Source organism: Puntigrus tetrazona, chromosome 5, assembly GCF_018831695.1.
Source record: "Puntigrus tetrazona isolate hp1 chromosome 5, ASM1883169v1, whole genome shotgun sequence".
Classification (NCBI taxonomy): Eukaryota; Metazoa; Chordata; class Actinopteri; order Cypriniformes; family Cyprinidae; genus Puntigrus; species Puntigrus tetrazona.
The window spans coordinates 20,852,866-20,871,275 of NC_056703.1; the positions used below are offsets into that span (position 1 = coordinate 20,852,866).

The 18,410-nt window shown below is 38.5% G+C and overlaps 1 protein-coding gene across 1 annotated transcript in view; it reads left to right on the top strand.

Moving 5' to 3' along the window:
- The window catches only part of pappab (pregnancy-associated plasma protein A, pappalysin 1b), a 72,851-nt gene that overhangs the window by 37,445 nt on the left and 16,996 nt on the right, over nt 1-18,410 (top strand). Inside the window, exons 10-18 of the mRNA XM_043238202.1 lie at nt 2,709-2,905; nt 6,427-6,534; nt 7,047-7,182; nt 7,272-7,485; nt 8,214-8,382; nt 15,764-15,947; nt 16,142-16,349; nt 17,272-17,491; nt 17,876-18,023. Of these exons, the coding sequence (XP_043094137.1) occupies nt 2,709-2,905; nt 6,427-6,534; nt 7,047-7,182; nt 7,272-7,485; nt 8,214-8,382; nt 15,764-15,947; nt 16,142-16,349; nt 17,272-17,491; nt 17,876-18,023 (1,584 nt within the window). The remainder of the gene's footprint in view (nt 1-2,708; nt 2,906-6,426; nt 6,535-7,046; nt 7,183-7,271; nt 7,486-8,213; nt 8,383-15,763; nt 15,948-16,141; nt 16,350-17,271; nt 17,492-17,875; nt 18,024-18,410) is intronic.

The window sequence follows — 18,410 nt, forward strand, 5'->3', positions numbered from 1 at the left end:
ATATTAATTTAAACAAAGCCAATGTAAAACAGTTGTGCATTTCGGAGCTACATACAGTGGTGTTTTATATTGGGTTCCTGAAAGAACCTCCATTTTTGAATGAATCAAGTGAGTCAATAACTCATTCGTAATAACGCTTGCTCTTTTCCTTAAGGAATCAGTGGTTTGAATCGACTAAATTAATGACTCACTCATTAAGACAGTGACTGCATCTGAACACTCATACTCTTTTAGAATAAGAAATTACCCATTGGCTGTTACAGCAGCATATCCAGTATTGTATAAATGTGCGCAGTATGGATGTAAACTAGCCATACTAAATTTGTCTTGTGACTTATCGGTGTCAAATTCTTCACTTCACTGCCATTCACATCTCCTCTCCAGTGGCCTCATAGTAACCTGTCCATTGGAAGTTCTCTTCAGAATCTCACCAGAAATAGTGGTTATCTGAGGAACTTTTGCCTTCTGAAAGTAAGCAATTGCGGATGTAGCCGCTGATTTGTGACAACCTATTAGCAGTTTTAGTTTCACATTTAAAGAAATGGTTCAATTTCTTTGAAATTTGTTAAAACATGCTCGGAAATTTAAAAAAATACTAAGATCTCCTTTCTTTCGCACCTCCCTAGTCTCTGTTCATTCATTCATTATAACTGTATGGAAAAGAGCAACCAGTGCGCTGTCATTGCAATGTTTTTGCATTGCATTTTTACTGAGAAATATAAAGTTCTGGAACAACATAAGGGTGAGTAGATGAAAGATTTTTTAGATTTTGGCAGTACTATTTAAATTTTCCTTTAAGTAATTGTCACAGGCATTCAGCGCATTCTACTTGCTTTGCCGCATTCGTTCCGTACGTCTTTGTGTGGAAAGTTGGAGCTTCATATGTCACTTTCAACAACGTCTCATTTTACGGCCAAATACTTTCTCCAAAACAGCACACCGCTTGACAGAAATAAAATGTCTTATCTGAGCTTAGTGTTTTTTGCGCAACTTACATTTATGTTGAACGAACCCCAAGACAAACCTCTGATCAAGCAGAAGGGGCAAAGACCTATAGTTATGTCAACCCTGCGCTTCTTGATATTTTCCAGCGCTCTGTTTTGAATGTGTCACGCGAACCGTACACGGTAACGCAGTATTAATAAAACACTTCCTGTGCTTTTTTAGCACAGGAAGTGATGTGACAAGGTGCTGCGTGGATCCTGCTGCCCTTTACACATAGTAGCTTCCTCTGAATGATGTACTGCGGCTGCCGTGCGCCTGAGGATGCCTATAACTTTACATAGTCTGGCCTTGTTAATATTGTTTTGTAGCTTGCCAGGGAAAGAGTGTTTGATTTGATAAGTGCACATCTTGCAAACATGTTTCCTGACTGCTGTTTGCAATGATTGACACCTCGTAGCTGTGGATTACCAGGATGACTGAACAGGTGACAAAACGATGCAATTCATAGCATGTTCCCTTAGTGTCAGCTATACGCGTTCAGATTTTGCTGACACCTCAGGGCCTGGGCAAAGACAGGAACGGGACACATCAGGGCACAAAACAGAACAAACAACACAAATCAACATTTTAAAAGGCTAGACCTCTTATTAAAAAGAAGACCGAAGTCCTTCATCTGATAATGGTAGTGGGATTTTAATTGACGTGATCAATTTGCGAGAAGTGCATCTGGGCTGCTGATACATGAAGTACAGTCATAAAAGATAATCAATCTGTCATCATGAACGCTGATTTATGACTGTCCTTGTTTGAAAGCCGGTTTAAAAAAAGGCTATGTATTAACACTGTGAAGTAATGCCAAGTAAAACAGTGAGAGCTCTAAACAACATTCACTGTATGAAAAACTAAACAGAATGTCCTGTACTCAGCTAAATGAAATATCAGCTCTTTTTCTAATATTGATAATTAAAATGTTTTTTTTTGTTTTATTCCTATTCCTATTATAAATTTAAACTGGCTTTGAGTTTTTCTCTTTTTTGTCTGCCAAAATAAACAGTAAGTGAGATCATTTAAAAAAGCTGTTGTTATCATTGTATATTGTTGAAATGTATGTGCACATCATTCAGACTGTAGCATAAGTTATTTGGCTGATTAATGAAGCGTAATGTACAGTATTTAGCAAATATTCAAATTAACTTTAAGTTCTTTTTGTTTTTTTTTTATGTTAACAATTACAGTAAGTGGGATAATTTCATAATTTACATTTCCACACAATTATTAATTTTACAGATTTGCCCCCAAGCAAATGATAAATTATAGAAATTCATCCCTTGATCCAAGGCAGAAAACAATGTATTTGTGTGTGTGTATCTACAATAGATGTGTCTACTGTAAATAATTATTTTGAAGTCAATGGGTAGAGTGTTTTTCGGTGGTCTGCCATTATTATTATTCTGTCTGAGGACCGCTGAAATAAAGACATGAATAACTGCTACCAGCTCAAACACTCTGCTGATCTCAGCATTTGAAATGGGCTTTTGGTGCAGTGGTTCTGTACTGCTCTCATACCAGTTCATCTCTACTGCTGATGATACACTAGGTAACTTTTTGAGCAATGTTGCAGGGCAAATGTAGGGAATCAGGGCTCAAGACTGATCTAAATTATCCTGATAATGTGTTACCCATTCTCAACTGAAAAGTGTCCAAGCGACATTGCTCAAAAAAAGTCGCCCAGTGTATCATCAGCCTACCTCTCTCCTCTGAAGATGAGCCAAGCTTGTGTTACTTCTACGACGGTGATGGTGTGTGTGAGGACTTCGAGCGGGAGGCAAGCGTACGGGACTGTGGTCTCTATACTCCGAGCGGCTTCCTGGATCAGTGGGCCACTGCGGTGGAGGTGTCCAATGAGGAGAAGATACACTGTCCAGCGGAGGTGGCTGTTGGATATCCTGCGGTGACAAAGGTGAGCTCTTTTACAAGCATGTGTTGAAGACCCCGTGAAAGCTTGATGATATTGTGTAAGTGTTATTTTAGTATTATATACATGCTTTTATAATATATATAATTTTTTTGAATGACATTTTTTGGCATTTTAGTAGTTTTTTTGTTTGTAATTATGGTTAATTCATATTTATTTCAGATTTAGTCGTTTTCGTGCTTCAGCTTTTTTCAGTTAGTTAACGAGGCAACATTTTTAAATTTTAAAGTACAAGTGGCTCTTTGGACTAAAAACACCGAAAAATCTCTGATCTAAAATATGATGTTTTTATTGACGATGAAGTCAGACTGAACTGCAGTTTTTCGCAATAAACGGCTGAGAAGCAGATTCTGTTAAGGAGAGATTTGAGACATTGCTCTAACCCTTCACACATGGAAGTAGTAAAGAATTGGCTCTTTCTGAGGGACGTCTAAAAAAACTGTGTTGTTTTACTCCCTGGATATTTCAACATGATACATTTGTAATTTTACAGTTTTATTGGCCACTTCTCCTCCTCCTCTCCCCGCTCTCGTGATGTTTGTGGAGCGCGAGTCTCTTGTGCCCGAAATCGTGCAAGCTCCTGAATTAATCATGTCACAAAACTATTCCTATCATGCTGTGCGCAACCTAAGGATTTATGGCACTGAGAAATGGCCATTTTTCACAGTTGGGCTTGAACCTCATTGTTGCTAGAAAATGCGTATTGTGGCTCGTAATGGGAAACGGTAGCGCACAGGTTACGATGACTTTGAATAGTCTTGCCAATGCACCTTTGTGCGGAGTTTCTCTTCGCAAGTAATTCATATGAATGTGAATCAAGGCCTCGTTCAGGTTGGAAACAGCTTGAGTGTTTTAGTTGGTGATCAATGTTAGCGGCGTATGGGAACGGCTAATTGCTTCTTCTCTTATTGTGCGGCTCAGCGGCCAGCGGAGTGGCAGGACGGTGGTGTACTTGACTCGATTGAGGGGAGGTGGTGGAGTGGGGAACGGTGTCACTGAGGTTACAGTGGCGTGTTGAGAGAGAGCGATAAAGCACGCCAGAGAGAGAGGAATCTCATGAGACTAAGCCAGGAGTGCAGAAACGAATATCCTCTCATTCTATTTTTTCACCCTATACTCCCTTTCTAAGTCTCTTTTAAGCATTACATCAGAATTCTCTAGTTTTGCGGCTAATTTTGTAATGGTTTCATTCAAATTTTATAAGGCATTTAGAGATGAAAAAGATGTTATGAATCCCCCTGCTCCAGTCAGCTCTCTCCCTGCAGAGCTGTCTTAGAGAAGTGAATGAAGTGAATTGCCGGTCTCTTAGTCTAATTCATGTAATATTACATCACCTCTAGATCTGTAAACTGTAAGATGATTCCACTTCGAGAGACAAATTCATTTCTGTCCAGAAAGATTATGTGCACGTGGAATATAAGAACAGCTACTGAAATGTTTTCAATATTAAAGAATAAAGAAATAAAGATAAGAATATCTAAGAATAAACTGGCTAAGAATAAACTGTTATACATTATACTGCACTGCAGAACTCATTGTTTATGAGTATGTTGACTTGTTTTCCATAAAATATTGAAATTTGTAATTTATATTCAAATCTAGCTATTCAATTCTAGCTATTTTTTATTATGTTATGATTTGATTATATTTTATATATATTAAATATTTTCTTTAACTAAAATTCAAATTAATAATCAGTACAATAATAACAACAAATTCAAAACATTTTAAAAAAACTATATTTTTCTATAATTTACACGCACATGCTAATAAGTACTACTAAAAATAATTTATTTGTATTCAGTTCATAATAGCTCATTTTAATAAGGCTATTGAGAACTTAATTAAAGAAAATATCTTATCTTCGGTACTTTTACTTTTGCATTTGTAGAATCGAAGTGGGTTTGAAGCACCTTGAAGCTCAAAGTGAATGGATGTTTAATGCAGAGATAAATGATTGAAGGGGAAATGAGGTCAGCGTAAAGGCCAGACAGTTAGCGGCACACCTGTACTGCTGACCGAGCAGAAAAACCCCTCTGCCTACCACCCCAAAAATCCCGTGGACGTCTGTTTTGCAGGGATAGGAGACAGTCTAAACGACAGCACTGCTGCCCTGATCTGCTCCTGCTGCTGTGACACATACACAAACACTGAACACATAATTAGTGGCGTTCAGTCTGTGAGGAAGCGTGCAGCTCTCCAGTGTCACCTAGCGTTGCAACACTGTCACCCCACAGATGGGTTCAGGGGGTTCAGTGAGGTTCTCTGTCACATTATTCTACAGTGAAATGAAATACACTCGATGCAATTCACCGTGAAACAAGGGCGAAGAGTGTAGAAGACTTGGACTTGGAGTGGGCTGTTCCGTCAAAATACCACTAAAAAAGGCATGCAGATCAGCATTTATTTCAAATGGTCAATCAGAAAGAGGCTTTTGCATGATTATCCATCTAAATGTGGACTTGATTTTAGGGGAAATAAATAATAATAAGTAAAAAGCCAACAAATAAATTAATTCATTATGTGTTTATTTTATTTTATTTTTATTTTTTCTTCACTCTGTCCTCAACAACTTTTTTGATAATTGAAATGTCCTAAGAAAACCAACTTGCACGATTGGTAAACTTCACTCTCGCACCGAGACTAAGATGTCTTCATGGGAGTAATTCTGTAACTCGGCAGTCGCTAGAATTCAGGCCAGTTTTGGTCTCATTGCGGTTTGCTCTCAAGAGAGTGGTAGGTCAGTTCACCCTGTTCACCCGGATTTCACTGGCTTTAACCTGGCCACTTGTAAGGCTAATTGTGAGCTTCCAGATGGTCTAAATTACATTCTCATAGCGGACTGCCGGCTTGTAGCCTCATCATTACTCTGTTTAAGTGCTTTTGTGTTTATAGTCCAAAATATGCTGTAAAGTTTGGGGTCGGTAAGATTTCCTTGGTTTCAAAATAAGTATCTTCAGCCCACCAGCATTTATTTGAACAATACAGTAAAAACATTAATATTCTTAAATAATTTTACAATTTGAAATAACTTTCTATTTTGTGTATTTTAAAATGTAATTTATTACTCCAGTCTTCAGTGTCACGCGATCTTTCAGAAATCATCCTCTCATGCTAATTTGTTTGTCGTTTAAGAAACATCCTGTATTTTTCAATGTTGAAGACAGTTGCGCTACTGTTTTTTTGGAAACTGTTTATTTTTAAAGTATTTTTTCGTGGATTCTAGGAACAAAAGAGCTAAATTAGAATCAGTTTAACACATCTTTGCTTAAAAATGTTTATATATATATATATATATATATATATATATATTAAGTATATATATATATAAATTCTTCTGGCAAAGTAAATAACATGAAAATGCTCATTTTAGAAGAAAATTTCCAAAAACAACAGGCTTTTGCATCTGAACTCTTCATATATACACACACAAGACCGTTGTATTGGGTAGGATTTAACTAAGGAAGGGTGATAACATTGAATATGTGGTGTGTTTGTCTGCCCAGAGCTGTCAGTCGAAGGTGTTTGACCTGTCACATGGCGTGTCACAGTACGCTTGGTTTCCCTGTGAGGAGTCTCAGCAGCACAGCTGGACATCACAGTACTGGTTGAAGGTAAGAGATGACTAACCACGCTAATGTCTTTTTTTGTGGTTTCAGTTGAACACATTGATGTCACGTAACATCAGGTGCATAAATATGATCATGTGACTTCACCAAGTAGTACATATTCCTGAAACAACAATCTCATAAACTAATTTAGCTCTATCAATCTACAGGTTTCCAGTAGTCAAGGGAAACCTATGAATTTTACTGTAATTTCAAATGTAAAATTGGACATTTCTATACATATTTCTGGTTGAATACTCATTGCAAACACAATTTTTATAAATGCCATTAATCACAAATAACTGGTTGAGTGCAGAAACACATTGGACAATGAACCCTGAATCTCATTTCCCTCAAAATTAGATTAAGAACTAAGATTGTGGTTAAAATACTTTTGTTACTGTGTTTGATCAATACAATATTTTGATCCTGGAGCACATGTTAGTTGGTAAGGTCACAATTAGCAGTGATAGAACTGACTGTCAGTGAGTTTTGTTTTTGTTTTTGTCTCCCGAAAGGCCTATTACGCCCATCCTATGGTGGCTGCTGCGGTCATTATTCACCTAGCTGCTGACGGAACGGCCGACATCGACCAAAGACAACACAACATTACTGTTCAGCTGGTGGACACTAAGGAGCAAACCCACCCTCTCGGTCAGCCTCAGCCCAATCTCAATAACATTACAAACACACCTTTAACTCCAAGCTGTGTGTGAAAGGTTATTTTTGTTGGATGGTTGTAGGGGACTGGAGGCTGAGCTGCCGGAACAATCCAATGGTAATTCCTGTGAGTCACGACCTGAGCGTGGCTTTCTACCGGACAAAAGCCATTATAGTGAGCTTCAGCTCTCCTCTGGTGGCCATCTCAGGTGTTGGGCTGCGCTCATTTCAATATTTTGACCCCATCACTATCAGCGGCTGCCAGAGCAATGAAATCTACAACCCCATGGGCCAAAGGTGAGGAAATAAATCTAGCATTGCTGTCTCTCTCTCTCTCATGTAAGCGTACAGACTAAACGTTTTGCCAGTTCACTGTGCTTAGATGTGGTCTTGGAGCTGTTATTATACTATTAGTATATGTGTGTGTGTGTGTGTGTATCATGTTTAAAGATGTCCATTACAGTGTCTAGTGACAAGTTTTGAAGATATGTTGATGACACATTTATTTAATCCCCTATTGCACAATGTTATTTAATAAATCAAATCAATTTACTTCACTTTACAAGCACATACATAAAAGACAGCAATAAAATGATTAATAATAAAAGGCCGTCTTTAAACCAAAACCAATACAAAGCCTTTTCTCTGTCACGCTATATCCTCACAGTCGTCAGCAAAGCTTTTGTTTTTACCCATTAAACATGATTCACAAGTGTTAGTAAGAAAAGTAAAAATTGTAATTTAAACTCATTTAAAGTGGTACGAATTATTTGTTTGGTATGAAAGATCGCTTAAATTTGTTTTCCTGTTAAACAGCAAAAGCACAACAGATATAGATTGACCACTACAGAGTAAATCCTGGTGCATGTTTTAAATAACGGTAATAAAAAAACTATTTAGTGCTGTATTTTAAGAGATAATTAGGATTATAGTTGTAGCCAAAGTTGTAGTGTTACATTTTGTTATTGGAAAAAAGTGATTTGACACTGTGATAAAAATAATTAGTTCTTTCTGTGATCCCTCAGTTGCGTTCATTACTCGTGTGACGCTATTGAATGTCAGAAGCCAATGGTCAGTAATGCAGAGATGAAGTGCAACAGTCCTGGATACTTCAATGGAGCTCGCTGTACTATCACCTGCAACCGAGGATATACACTAAAGATACACCGAGATGACGATATCATTAAAACACAGGTAATGTGAATGTGTATTTGTGAAGGCTACGCTGTATATGCGTGTGTGTTTTCTGTACATATGCATTGCATTTTTTGCCGAGTATTTTGACCAGGTTTGATAGAGAAGCACACAACACAAACACACACAGGCACACCCGCACACACACAGCGGTTTATTCTACATTAAACAATAATCATTGACTCATGCCCTGACCACATACAAAGAAAGTAGCAGTAAAGATTTATGGCTTACGTGGGTTCGCTAACCAAACTGTGAGACGGTAAGTGAATGGTCACAATAGCTGGCGCTCAGGCCAGTGGACTTTCTGTTATTGGCTTGATGTTGTTTTTATGTCTCTTTCTCTGCCTGGAACTGCTGGAATGCTCAAATAAAAGAGAAGCTGTAGATTTTTCATAAACAGTACTCTCACCCTCCCTTCTGACTGGAAGGGTTTTTTGCTGTTGTTGTTGTTGTTGTTGTTATATGCTAGAAAACAGTTTGACTGAACAGCAACCTCAAAAGTCATCCGTGAGTTATGGAAAGGAAGTTTCCTTCCAAAAATCACTGTCTGGCTAACACGAACATGCTCCTTCACCCCCCCCAGCATATGGCTGCATCCTTTTGTGATTTAGCATCTGTGGGGTTCGTCTTGCTTTTGGAAATTTCCAAACAAACCTGATCATTTTCTACAGTTCTTTGTAATGATTCATTTAAACAACGGTGGCATTTGTATTTTGTTATTAGAAATACTGCAGTAGTACTAATAAATGCAGTGTTTTTATGTTTTTTTTTTTATTCGTCAATTTGTGTTTTAAAATGTAATTTATTGCTGTGATGGCAAAGAGTTTTTTAGCTCTAGTCATCAGTGTCACATGATCCATCAGAAATCATTCTAATATGCGTTTTTCTTGCTTAAGAAATACTTTTATCAATGTTGAAAACAGTTATGCTGCTTAATATTTTGGAATATGTGATACTTGTTTGATAGAACTAGTAATTAGTTACTGTAATTTAATTAGGGATACATATGGACTACTGTTATTATTTTTTCTGTAATTTATTTACAGTTACTTATTATGTAATAAAACTTAATACTGTGGTGGATTTAATGCCAAAAATGTAAAGCCTAACCTTAAAACGCATATTTTTTAAGTACCATTCTCACTTGAAATACTTAAGTTAATAAGAAGTTAATAAGAATATTGGTAACACTTTGGTGTATAATTCTCACTATTATAGTTTGTAGTAAATAGTCATTTAAAGCGTGACCAGAATACTTTATGTAGTTATATATTATTTATTTGAAAGAATTAAAATAGCTGTTTCATTTGGCTGATAGTTTACCTAGAAAGTAATTAGCAATAAGTCATTAAATATTTATGTAAATTAAATATTAGTAATTCGCACAGTAATCTTAACACTGTTGAAGATGCAATTAGTAACTGGTAATTAACTAACTTACCCAACACTGGTTAGGACATAAAAATTGTGACTTATGGACAGTGAATATATTCGGTTTGATTTCAGCCTATAATTAGATGAATACAGGTAGAGTATTAAGATAAATATCAAAAAGCGACTCGCTTTACTCGCATTCAGCTTTCAGGGTCAGATTCAGATAAAGTTTGCCAGACCTGATTCAGCGGAACATTTCACTAGTTAACGTTTTTTGACCTCTGATGTCTCTTTTCGACCTCTGAGCATTGTTCATTCCCAAGAATCTGTTCACGAGGGTCTGCTTGTGCCTTGCGTGTGTGTGTGCCATGCACATCTGTTAATTGCGCTTGTATTTTCTGGTTCACCACTGCTTGAACGTGTGAAGAAAGTGTCAGAGTGTAGTCGGTCAGGATGCAATTTGTTCGAGTCTATTTGACTTCAAAACAGTGGAGCACCATGCTTAGCCGCCACCGCACTCCCCGAGGACTCGGTTTAAGGCCCAGACACGGATCAGCTGCACTGCAGTACACCCTCACTAAGCAACGAGCGGCGATTACTGCAACCCATTGACCCCGGTCCCCCACACAAAAGACCAGTGGTGGCAATGGCAATCCTTTATCCCACTCCACCTGGCCAACTCCACAAGCCCTCGGCCATCCTTCACCCCGCCCATTCACAAAGAACGTTTTGGGCCATTTGCAGCTCTGGTCTTTCAAAAACAACTCTGTTCTGTTTTCCAACGCTTGTTCTCTTGTGATATTGACAGAAGGAGAACAAGGGGAAGAAAGAAAAGGGAAAATGCAAACGTAAAAACAGAAAAGACAAGAAAGTGCTGTGTGTTCTTTGTAAGCACTTGGGCTCTACTGTATGTTGGGTGGGTTTCTGCCAGCAGCCGCAGTCGACTGAGAAGCTTGGCCTGTGAGTTATTACGCATTTGGAAGGAAAGGCAGCAGACAGTTTTTCTCTGCTTTTGGGAGGGCTCGGCTTATTTAACAGCGGTGCACATTGGGGTCCGGGGGTTGGGGGCTTCAGAGGCCATTGGGGAGATGTCTGGTCTGGTTATGTAAGGTAAGAGGGGAGAATTTTTCATAAAGATGGCCATGACTATTACCCAAAGTGTAACTGCAGTGCTACATTCACAGCGCAGCAATTTAAAATAAATATGTGAAATAAAAATAAAAAATTCTGAAATAACATTACACTCTTTTTTACCATAACTTATCTGTTTAAAATGCACCCACAGTCACACATTGTGCAGTTTTTAAACCTAGGCCTGTTTAATGCAATGCTATTTTAGTTTTATGTACAACTATAATATTTATTTTAAATTACCATTTTTATATATGTAGCTTTCGTCGGTTTTATTCTTTTCAATGTATCTTTTAAATTAATTTTTTATTTAAAGTTTTAGTTTTAGTAATTAAAAATAATTTCATTTCAGTTATTTGCCAAAACAATATTTCAGATTTTCAGTAATTCATTTAATATTTACATTTCCTTCAGCTTTATTTCAATGAATGAAAATGTTTTTTAATAGTTAAGATTGAATACTTTACTTTTATTGATAACAACGCAACAGCAGGTTTAGATAGATAGATATAAATAAAAATAAATTATAAAAATAAAATTGTACTAAAATAATGCACTATAAAAATATGTTGCACAAAAAAAAACAAATATTGTAATAACATGCTGTTACACACACACAGAACACATTTATTAATACATTTTCATATTGTTCATTAAAAATAATTATAATAAAATTACTTATTTTTAGAACATTTAAACATTGTGCAGTACTAACATAATCTTAGTAATTCTGTTACTAAGAGGAAAAGGTTTTGCATTTTAGATTTAAATTTGAAATCATATATTGTATGTCTCATCATTTCGTCATGACGTAAAATCGTTTTTCGAAACAACCATCATATTGTTGTTCAAGTAAAAATTATTCGATTGATCTCACAGATGTTCAACAGTTGGCCCTAGCTGCTTTGGCTTCTATGGGGAGAAAAAAACCCCATCTGAACATATTGTGTAATGTGTACAGTAGATTAAATAATATCAAAACACGCACTTGATTGTAAATGGCCATTTGTTTAGAACTGCTATTATAACATCTCTAGAGTGTACCCTGCAAAAATGTGTCCAAATAAAGGCTAAAAAGAAATTGGCGAGATGTATTTCCAAGACTCGCTCGCGTGTGAGCAGGAGAGCTGATGACGGCAGTGCGAGGGAGCCCTCGTACCTTTACAGAGCGAAAGTGCTGATCCCAGCACAGTCATTACAGCTTATCAGCCATCTCCAGGGAGCTCATAATGTGTGTTCCTAAAGCCTTTAGTCAGAGACAAATTAGCCATTTCATCATTAACCTGTTACCGTAACATCATTGAGAGGGTGCCAATACGGTCCTATTGAAAAAAAAACAGCATTAGGAGCTGTTACGGACAGAGATAAATGTGTGTTTATAAGGTCGCGGGCCAAGCTAAGCATCAAGGGTTATAATCACGCAACCCATCATGAACGGAGGACAGTTTTGGGAGCAGATAACTACAGCAACAAGCACCGCTACAGTGTCATGTCTTTGTGTCCGCAGCTTCCTGGCTGCCGGCCGCTTGTTTTTGCCAAGGTGTTATTGAAAGCAGAGCATGTCCTGAAATCACTGTTAGGCAAACAACATTTCAACAGAGCGGAGGGAAGCCGAGAGTTCGAGGTTTGCTTTACCCCCTGTTTTTCCTCTTCTTTTTTTATTTATTTTTTTTCTAGAGCTTCTGCGTGGGTGTGTGTGTGCGTGTGTGTGTGTGTGTGGAGCTTGTTTGCTTACGTGTGTTACTGTGTATTGGTGCGTGTGTGCGAGGGCTCGAAGAGAGAAACACGGGATGGTGCTGGGGTGTAGAAGAAAAGCCAACAGAGGCATCTGTGTTGAATTAGGCACAGTAGTCAGTGGTAGTTAAATACTCAGTGGAGGAGGAATCAGCAGCTGTAAAGTTTTAAAAGAAGGAAACTCCGCACGCAGACCCCCTTCCCCGGCGACTCGCCACCCCCCGATGCGACGGCAGTCCCCTTCCCTGCGTTCACCAGAAGGAACGACCCGTCGTGATACAACTTCCAAGCGGGAGCGGCGTGTGTTTATGTTTTCGTTTGCGCCCGCGACACGGATTACGTACCGTACAGGTGGGCATTTAAACAGCCCCCGCATGTGTGTGTGTTGCTTCTGTTAAACCACAACAGTTTATGTTTTCCTTTTCGTCCCACACAGCCCATGTGACTGTGGTCATTTCTTTTACTGCTCCTGTAATGCAGCCAGTGCCGGCTAATAAACCTTGTGTCTAAGCTGCCATTGAGCTTTGAAATGGCTTTGAGAGAGCCAGAGATGTCTACGCAGGGAAAGTTAGATGACACTTTTATGTACTTCTTTAGCCTCTCGCAAGTTTTATAAAGAAGCCAGGTATGTGGACTAACACGCTCCTTGGCATTGTTATGACGCAGACAGCGGCCTCTCTGACCCTAGGGGGAGATGTTGAGTAGATTGTGGCTTGCTTTACCTAAAAGCAGTAGGTTGTGAGATTTGCTTTATCTAATTCAGTTTTATCTGTTTTGTCTTTTGTCTCAGTTTAGCTTTGCTCTGTTGTTGTTTCTGGCCTGTTTTGTTTCATTGAATTCATTTTTTTTAGTTACTTTTGGTTTATTTATTTTTCTAGTTTTTATTAAAATTTTAGAGTTTTTTTGTTGTTTGTTTTACTTCAGTCATTTTTTTGTTTGTTTTTATAATTATTATATTTTAAGTTTTAGCTTTTGCTTCTCTCAATTTATTTTGCTTGATTTTGTTTTAACATAGTTTTTTCTGTTATTTTTGTTTTTACTTTTTTGCTCTTTCGTTTGGTTTTGTTTAGTTTAACTTTTTGGCTTTGCTTAGTTTTTGTTTGCTCTCCTCTGTTTATTTTGCTTTGCTTAGTTTATTGTTGTGCTTACTTTGGTTTTATGTCTTTCGGGGGGGTTTTTTCCTCATTGTTTTGTTTTGTTTTGTTTTTCATATATTCACCTCAAATATTTAAGGCTCACACTTCCATGGTGAGCTGTTTTCAATAAGAGCTTCAGCGCAAGAAAAGGAAGAGGGAAAGAAGGGGGCAAAAAGTGTTTTGTAACTGTGTCTGGATTGCATTTCAAATGCTTCCCGCTGCTTTGCTCAGTTTTAGGTGCTGGTACATTTCCTGAGAGGGTACAGAACATTAGATAAGCTCACCACATTCCAGCCCATTTAAATCTGCAATTTCAAATAAAGAGAAAAGAGACGAGAGCATGAAAAAAGATGGTCTGGGTCACAGTAAAGAAGCAATAAAAATGCTCTTCGTAAGTCTTGGATGTTTTGTTTTGTGGATGCAAGTTAAAGAACATTTGCCACAATAATCTGTGCCTTGCCAGCAAAAACTTTTGGCTTCACAAGAATTGTTTCAATAAACATAGCTGACATCTTTTTTTTATTTTTATTTTTTTGGAACTAACCAGCTTTCATCACTTGTCATAAACAAAAGGAGAAAACTGTGGAGAAGTGCATGTTTTACTCTGTGCTTCATTAAAACAGTCTGGACTCTAAGCCCACCTACGGCCCGGGTCCAAGCCGCTGGGTATGGTTTATGTTAAACATCACTTTTTACTTAATGCTTAATACCACACACAAAAATTACAACAGTCTCATAACCCACACCATGTTAGATCACAATAAATTTTTTTTTTCGGTCTTAAATTTGCTGTCTTGCAGTAAAAGCACAAACTTTCTACGCGGTTCACACATTTGAAGATTCATCGAGGAACTAGTAGAAGAATCCAGTGTTGTGCTGCTGGTGACAAATTCATGACTGTTATTCCTGCTTTGTACACAGTAGTGTGATTCTTTGGTTGTTTGCAGGCACGGTTAGGGATTTGTGTTAATAAAAGCAGTGATTTATGTATTCAATAAGAGGTCAGTAAATGTCCCTGCATATTACTCAAGAGACAAGGACAACTAAATAGTCCAAATAAACTGTAAGCCGACTAGTCTTCATTGTTGGACTGGATTTTGACAGAGTGAGGAGAGACAGAGAAAGAGAAAGTAAGGACACTTGCTTTTTTTTTAGCATGTTCTCCTGCACCTTTTGAAATATGTAGTGTCTATTTTGGTTAAAGGAAGGAGTAAAACTTTCTGTGAACCGGATCATTCTCACTCTGGAATAAATTCATTTGTCCTTTTTGCAATAAATCGAGCGAAATTACCTATGGATGTATAACAGGAGCGGGAAACACTGCTATTACTGTCAACGTTAACTTAAAAACACCAGCTTTCTTTATAAATGGTCGTTTTCAGCACCAAGGTTATTGTAATTTACCGTAAGTGTGCGGACAATCATGAATTCGTGACAGTTTGTAACTTTACTCTCGTGCGTAAATGAGGATCTGCTTCGTCAGTCTCGTTTTTTCGTGGAACTGGGCTTGGCGCACTTGGACTCGTTCAGGGTTTTCCGACAGAAAATAAGTTTCAAATCACTAATGAAACACAAGTCGCGTTATGTCATAGCAGTGATTCGGCAGAAAGTTTAATTGTTTTGTTCTTATGGGGGGGTCGGGCATGTGTGTGGTTTGTGGCTCTGCTATTAGCACAGATGCCTTTGGAGACATCACACAGGTCAGACTTAACTTGTAAAACAGCAGAAATGACCTCTGACTCACTCTGCCTTCAGTTCTGACAGCTTTATATGCTGTACCCGAGCCATTTATTATCACCCACTCAGACTGTTAGCTTCCCACTGCTTCCTTTCACCAAGAGATACATAAATACATTTTATTTAGTTTAGTTGTATTTTTTTGTGCTATTGAAGCAGTGTATTATTTGATATGGTCTGCGGTCGCAGTGAATTGACCTAGAGAAAACAAAATGTTCTTTTCCCATGTTTTTAAACTATTGCCTTTGTTTTTTCCTTCTCGACAGTCTGAATCCACAGTGACCCTCACCTGCGCGGATGGGAAATGGAACAAGCAGGTGACCTGTGAACCTGTGGACTGCGGGCGGCCTGACAAGTACCACGTGCACCCGGCTATCTTTGAGTTCTCTGAAGGAACCACCTACGGCAAGAAGTGCACTTTTCAGTGCCGAGAACCGGCTCAGTTAGTGGGTGGGTAGACCCTGACACATCCTAAAACTAAAGGCCCTTGGGACCGAGAGGTCAGCTCTGTAAAATGCCAAATGTGATTTTGACACCAACTGCAAAAAACAATGCAGACTGAGTTTTTACATCAGATTGAAGTATAGGTTTACTTTAGATCTGAAGTGAGCGTGTCCCGTTTCTCTGTCCTTTTGTCTCCGCAGGAAGCAATAACGTGCTGACGTGTATGGAGGATGGCATGTGGTCCTTCCCCGAGGCTCTGTGCGAGCTGCGCTGTCCGGTCCCTCCTCCTGTACCCAACGCTGTCCTGCAGACCAAACGCTGCAATGCCACAGGCCTCAAAGTTGGGTCTTTTTGCAAGTACAAGTGCAAACCTGGCTACCATGTGCCTCACATAGGCAAGCCCAAGAGGTGAGACACCACTAAACGGACTTTAATGCGTAATTATGACTTATTTCAATTAGTCTCGTTTTCAGACCGTATCGTCCTCTTGTTTACCGCATTGCAGATTCAGTTAATGATGCTGTGGCAATTGAAAACTCAGGGCTGTATCAGTTATTTGAAAGCTTGGATAATTTTGTAGACATTATTTACCCTGTTGGTCAATTACTCACATAGCCATGCTTAGCCAGACTTTTGACTATAGTCATAAATCTGATCCACTTTAAATGTCAAATGTAGAATATTCTGGCCAAAAACAACCCATTTATACAGGAAGCGACTGTGTTACTAACATGTGAAGAACCAACCACAGTTAGTTTGGATTTTAACTCAAAATGAACGGAAATGGGAGTTTGATCAGAATTTCTGTGCATTCAAATGTAATTAGTACCAAATATTTCACGTAATTCATAAAAGTGCAATATACATTTATTTTATATTCTACTTTGGGTATTTACTCAACCTGCGTATGACAGGCAGTTTGGAAAATGGACTGATGGATGGATATTTATTCGGTGATAATTTGACTCACCCCGACTACCAGAAGTTGTGGAAAGGCAGCCAAACAGATTAGAACTTGTCATTTTTTGGTTGCTGGAATATACTGCACAACTTTTCAAATCTGGACAGATTTAAAAGCACTAGGTATCGTACACTTAACAAATAACCCGGCCTTGAAGTGATTCCAAACACAACAAACTCACAAATAGACTGAAGCTAAAAAATCAGGCCCCTTCCTACTTTACATTATTTTCTCTGAAATCTGTCAAGACTGTGATTCTTTTATACTGGAAATCAGTGGTGGAAATCAAAACTCAGTGTATTCCAGGTATTCAAGTTCTACGATAGAGAACTGTTTCTCGATCAACCTCTTATTGTTAACGTGTTGCAGGTCAGTGCCTGTGATGTACCACAGGCGTGCGTTTAAGCGGCAGTGTACGGAGGATGGAACCTGGCAGTCGGGTGAGTGTGTGGCCGTCACGTGTGAGCCGCCTCCTCCCATTTTCCACGGTACCTACAAGTGCACAAATGGCTTTCAGTTCAACAGCGACTGCTGGATCGACTGCAACAGGGCTAACCACACGGTGAGACAGCACAGCCGCTGCAAGCAGGTCTGTCGTGTTCTCTCTCTCCTCTCCTTTTTTCCTTTTTCCTCCATCAACATCTCTGTCCATCACCTCCCATTACTGTCTACAGTGCTTTCCATTCATCATGCGCACCCTATCACTCACTATTAAGCATCACGATTGCTCTGCGTCGTCCCTCTGGCTATTCGTCAGCCGCATGACTGGTAGACTGATCTTGCATTTAACATGTGCTTTGTTTCATTTGTCAGTTACACAGCTTCTAATGCGTAATTTGGACAACTTAACCATAAGGTCATGCCCATGCTTGGCTTCCATCCTTACATTCAACCACATGTGTTTTTTGCCAAGTGGTGATGGTTAGTGAGCTTCCTTTGTGATGATTAATAGAAATGTTGACCTTTTCATCAGGGTCCATCCACCAACGTGATCCGATGCAGAAAGGACGGGAACTGGACTGGATCTTTCCGTCTTTGCCCCAACCTGACAGGCCAGTGCTCCCTTCCCCAAAATCTCAGCCCAACTATCCATCTCAACTGCAAGGACGGACACGGCATAGGTCTCTGCCTATTTGCTTTTCACTTTTTAAGCCCAAAACACACTGCACAGACAAGTATGCACTGCATTCTCAACATAACCACAAGACCAGGTGCAACTAAAACAGGTTTTTAACTGTATTTCAAATTCAGAGATTTTTGTTTTGTTTTGTGGGGCAGTATAGTAGCTATTATTACTACAGTCTCACTTTTGGTGGAGCAGTTTGTAGAGAATCTTTGAAGGTTATTTAAACTGTCCTCATGTTTATAGCTACACTATCATAAATAAAAGGGAATTGAAATAAAAGTTGTATTAAAAATGAAATGCATTAAATTGATCAAAAATGAAAGTTGTGACATGTGTAATGTTGCAAAAGATATATTTTTCAAAATAATATATATATTTTTTT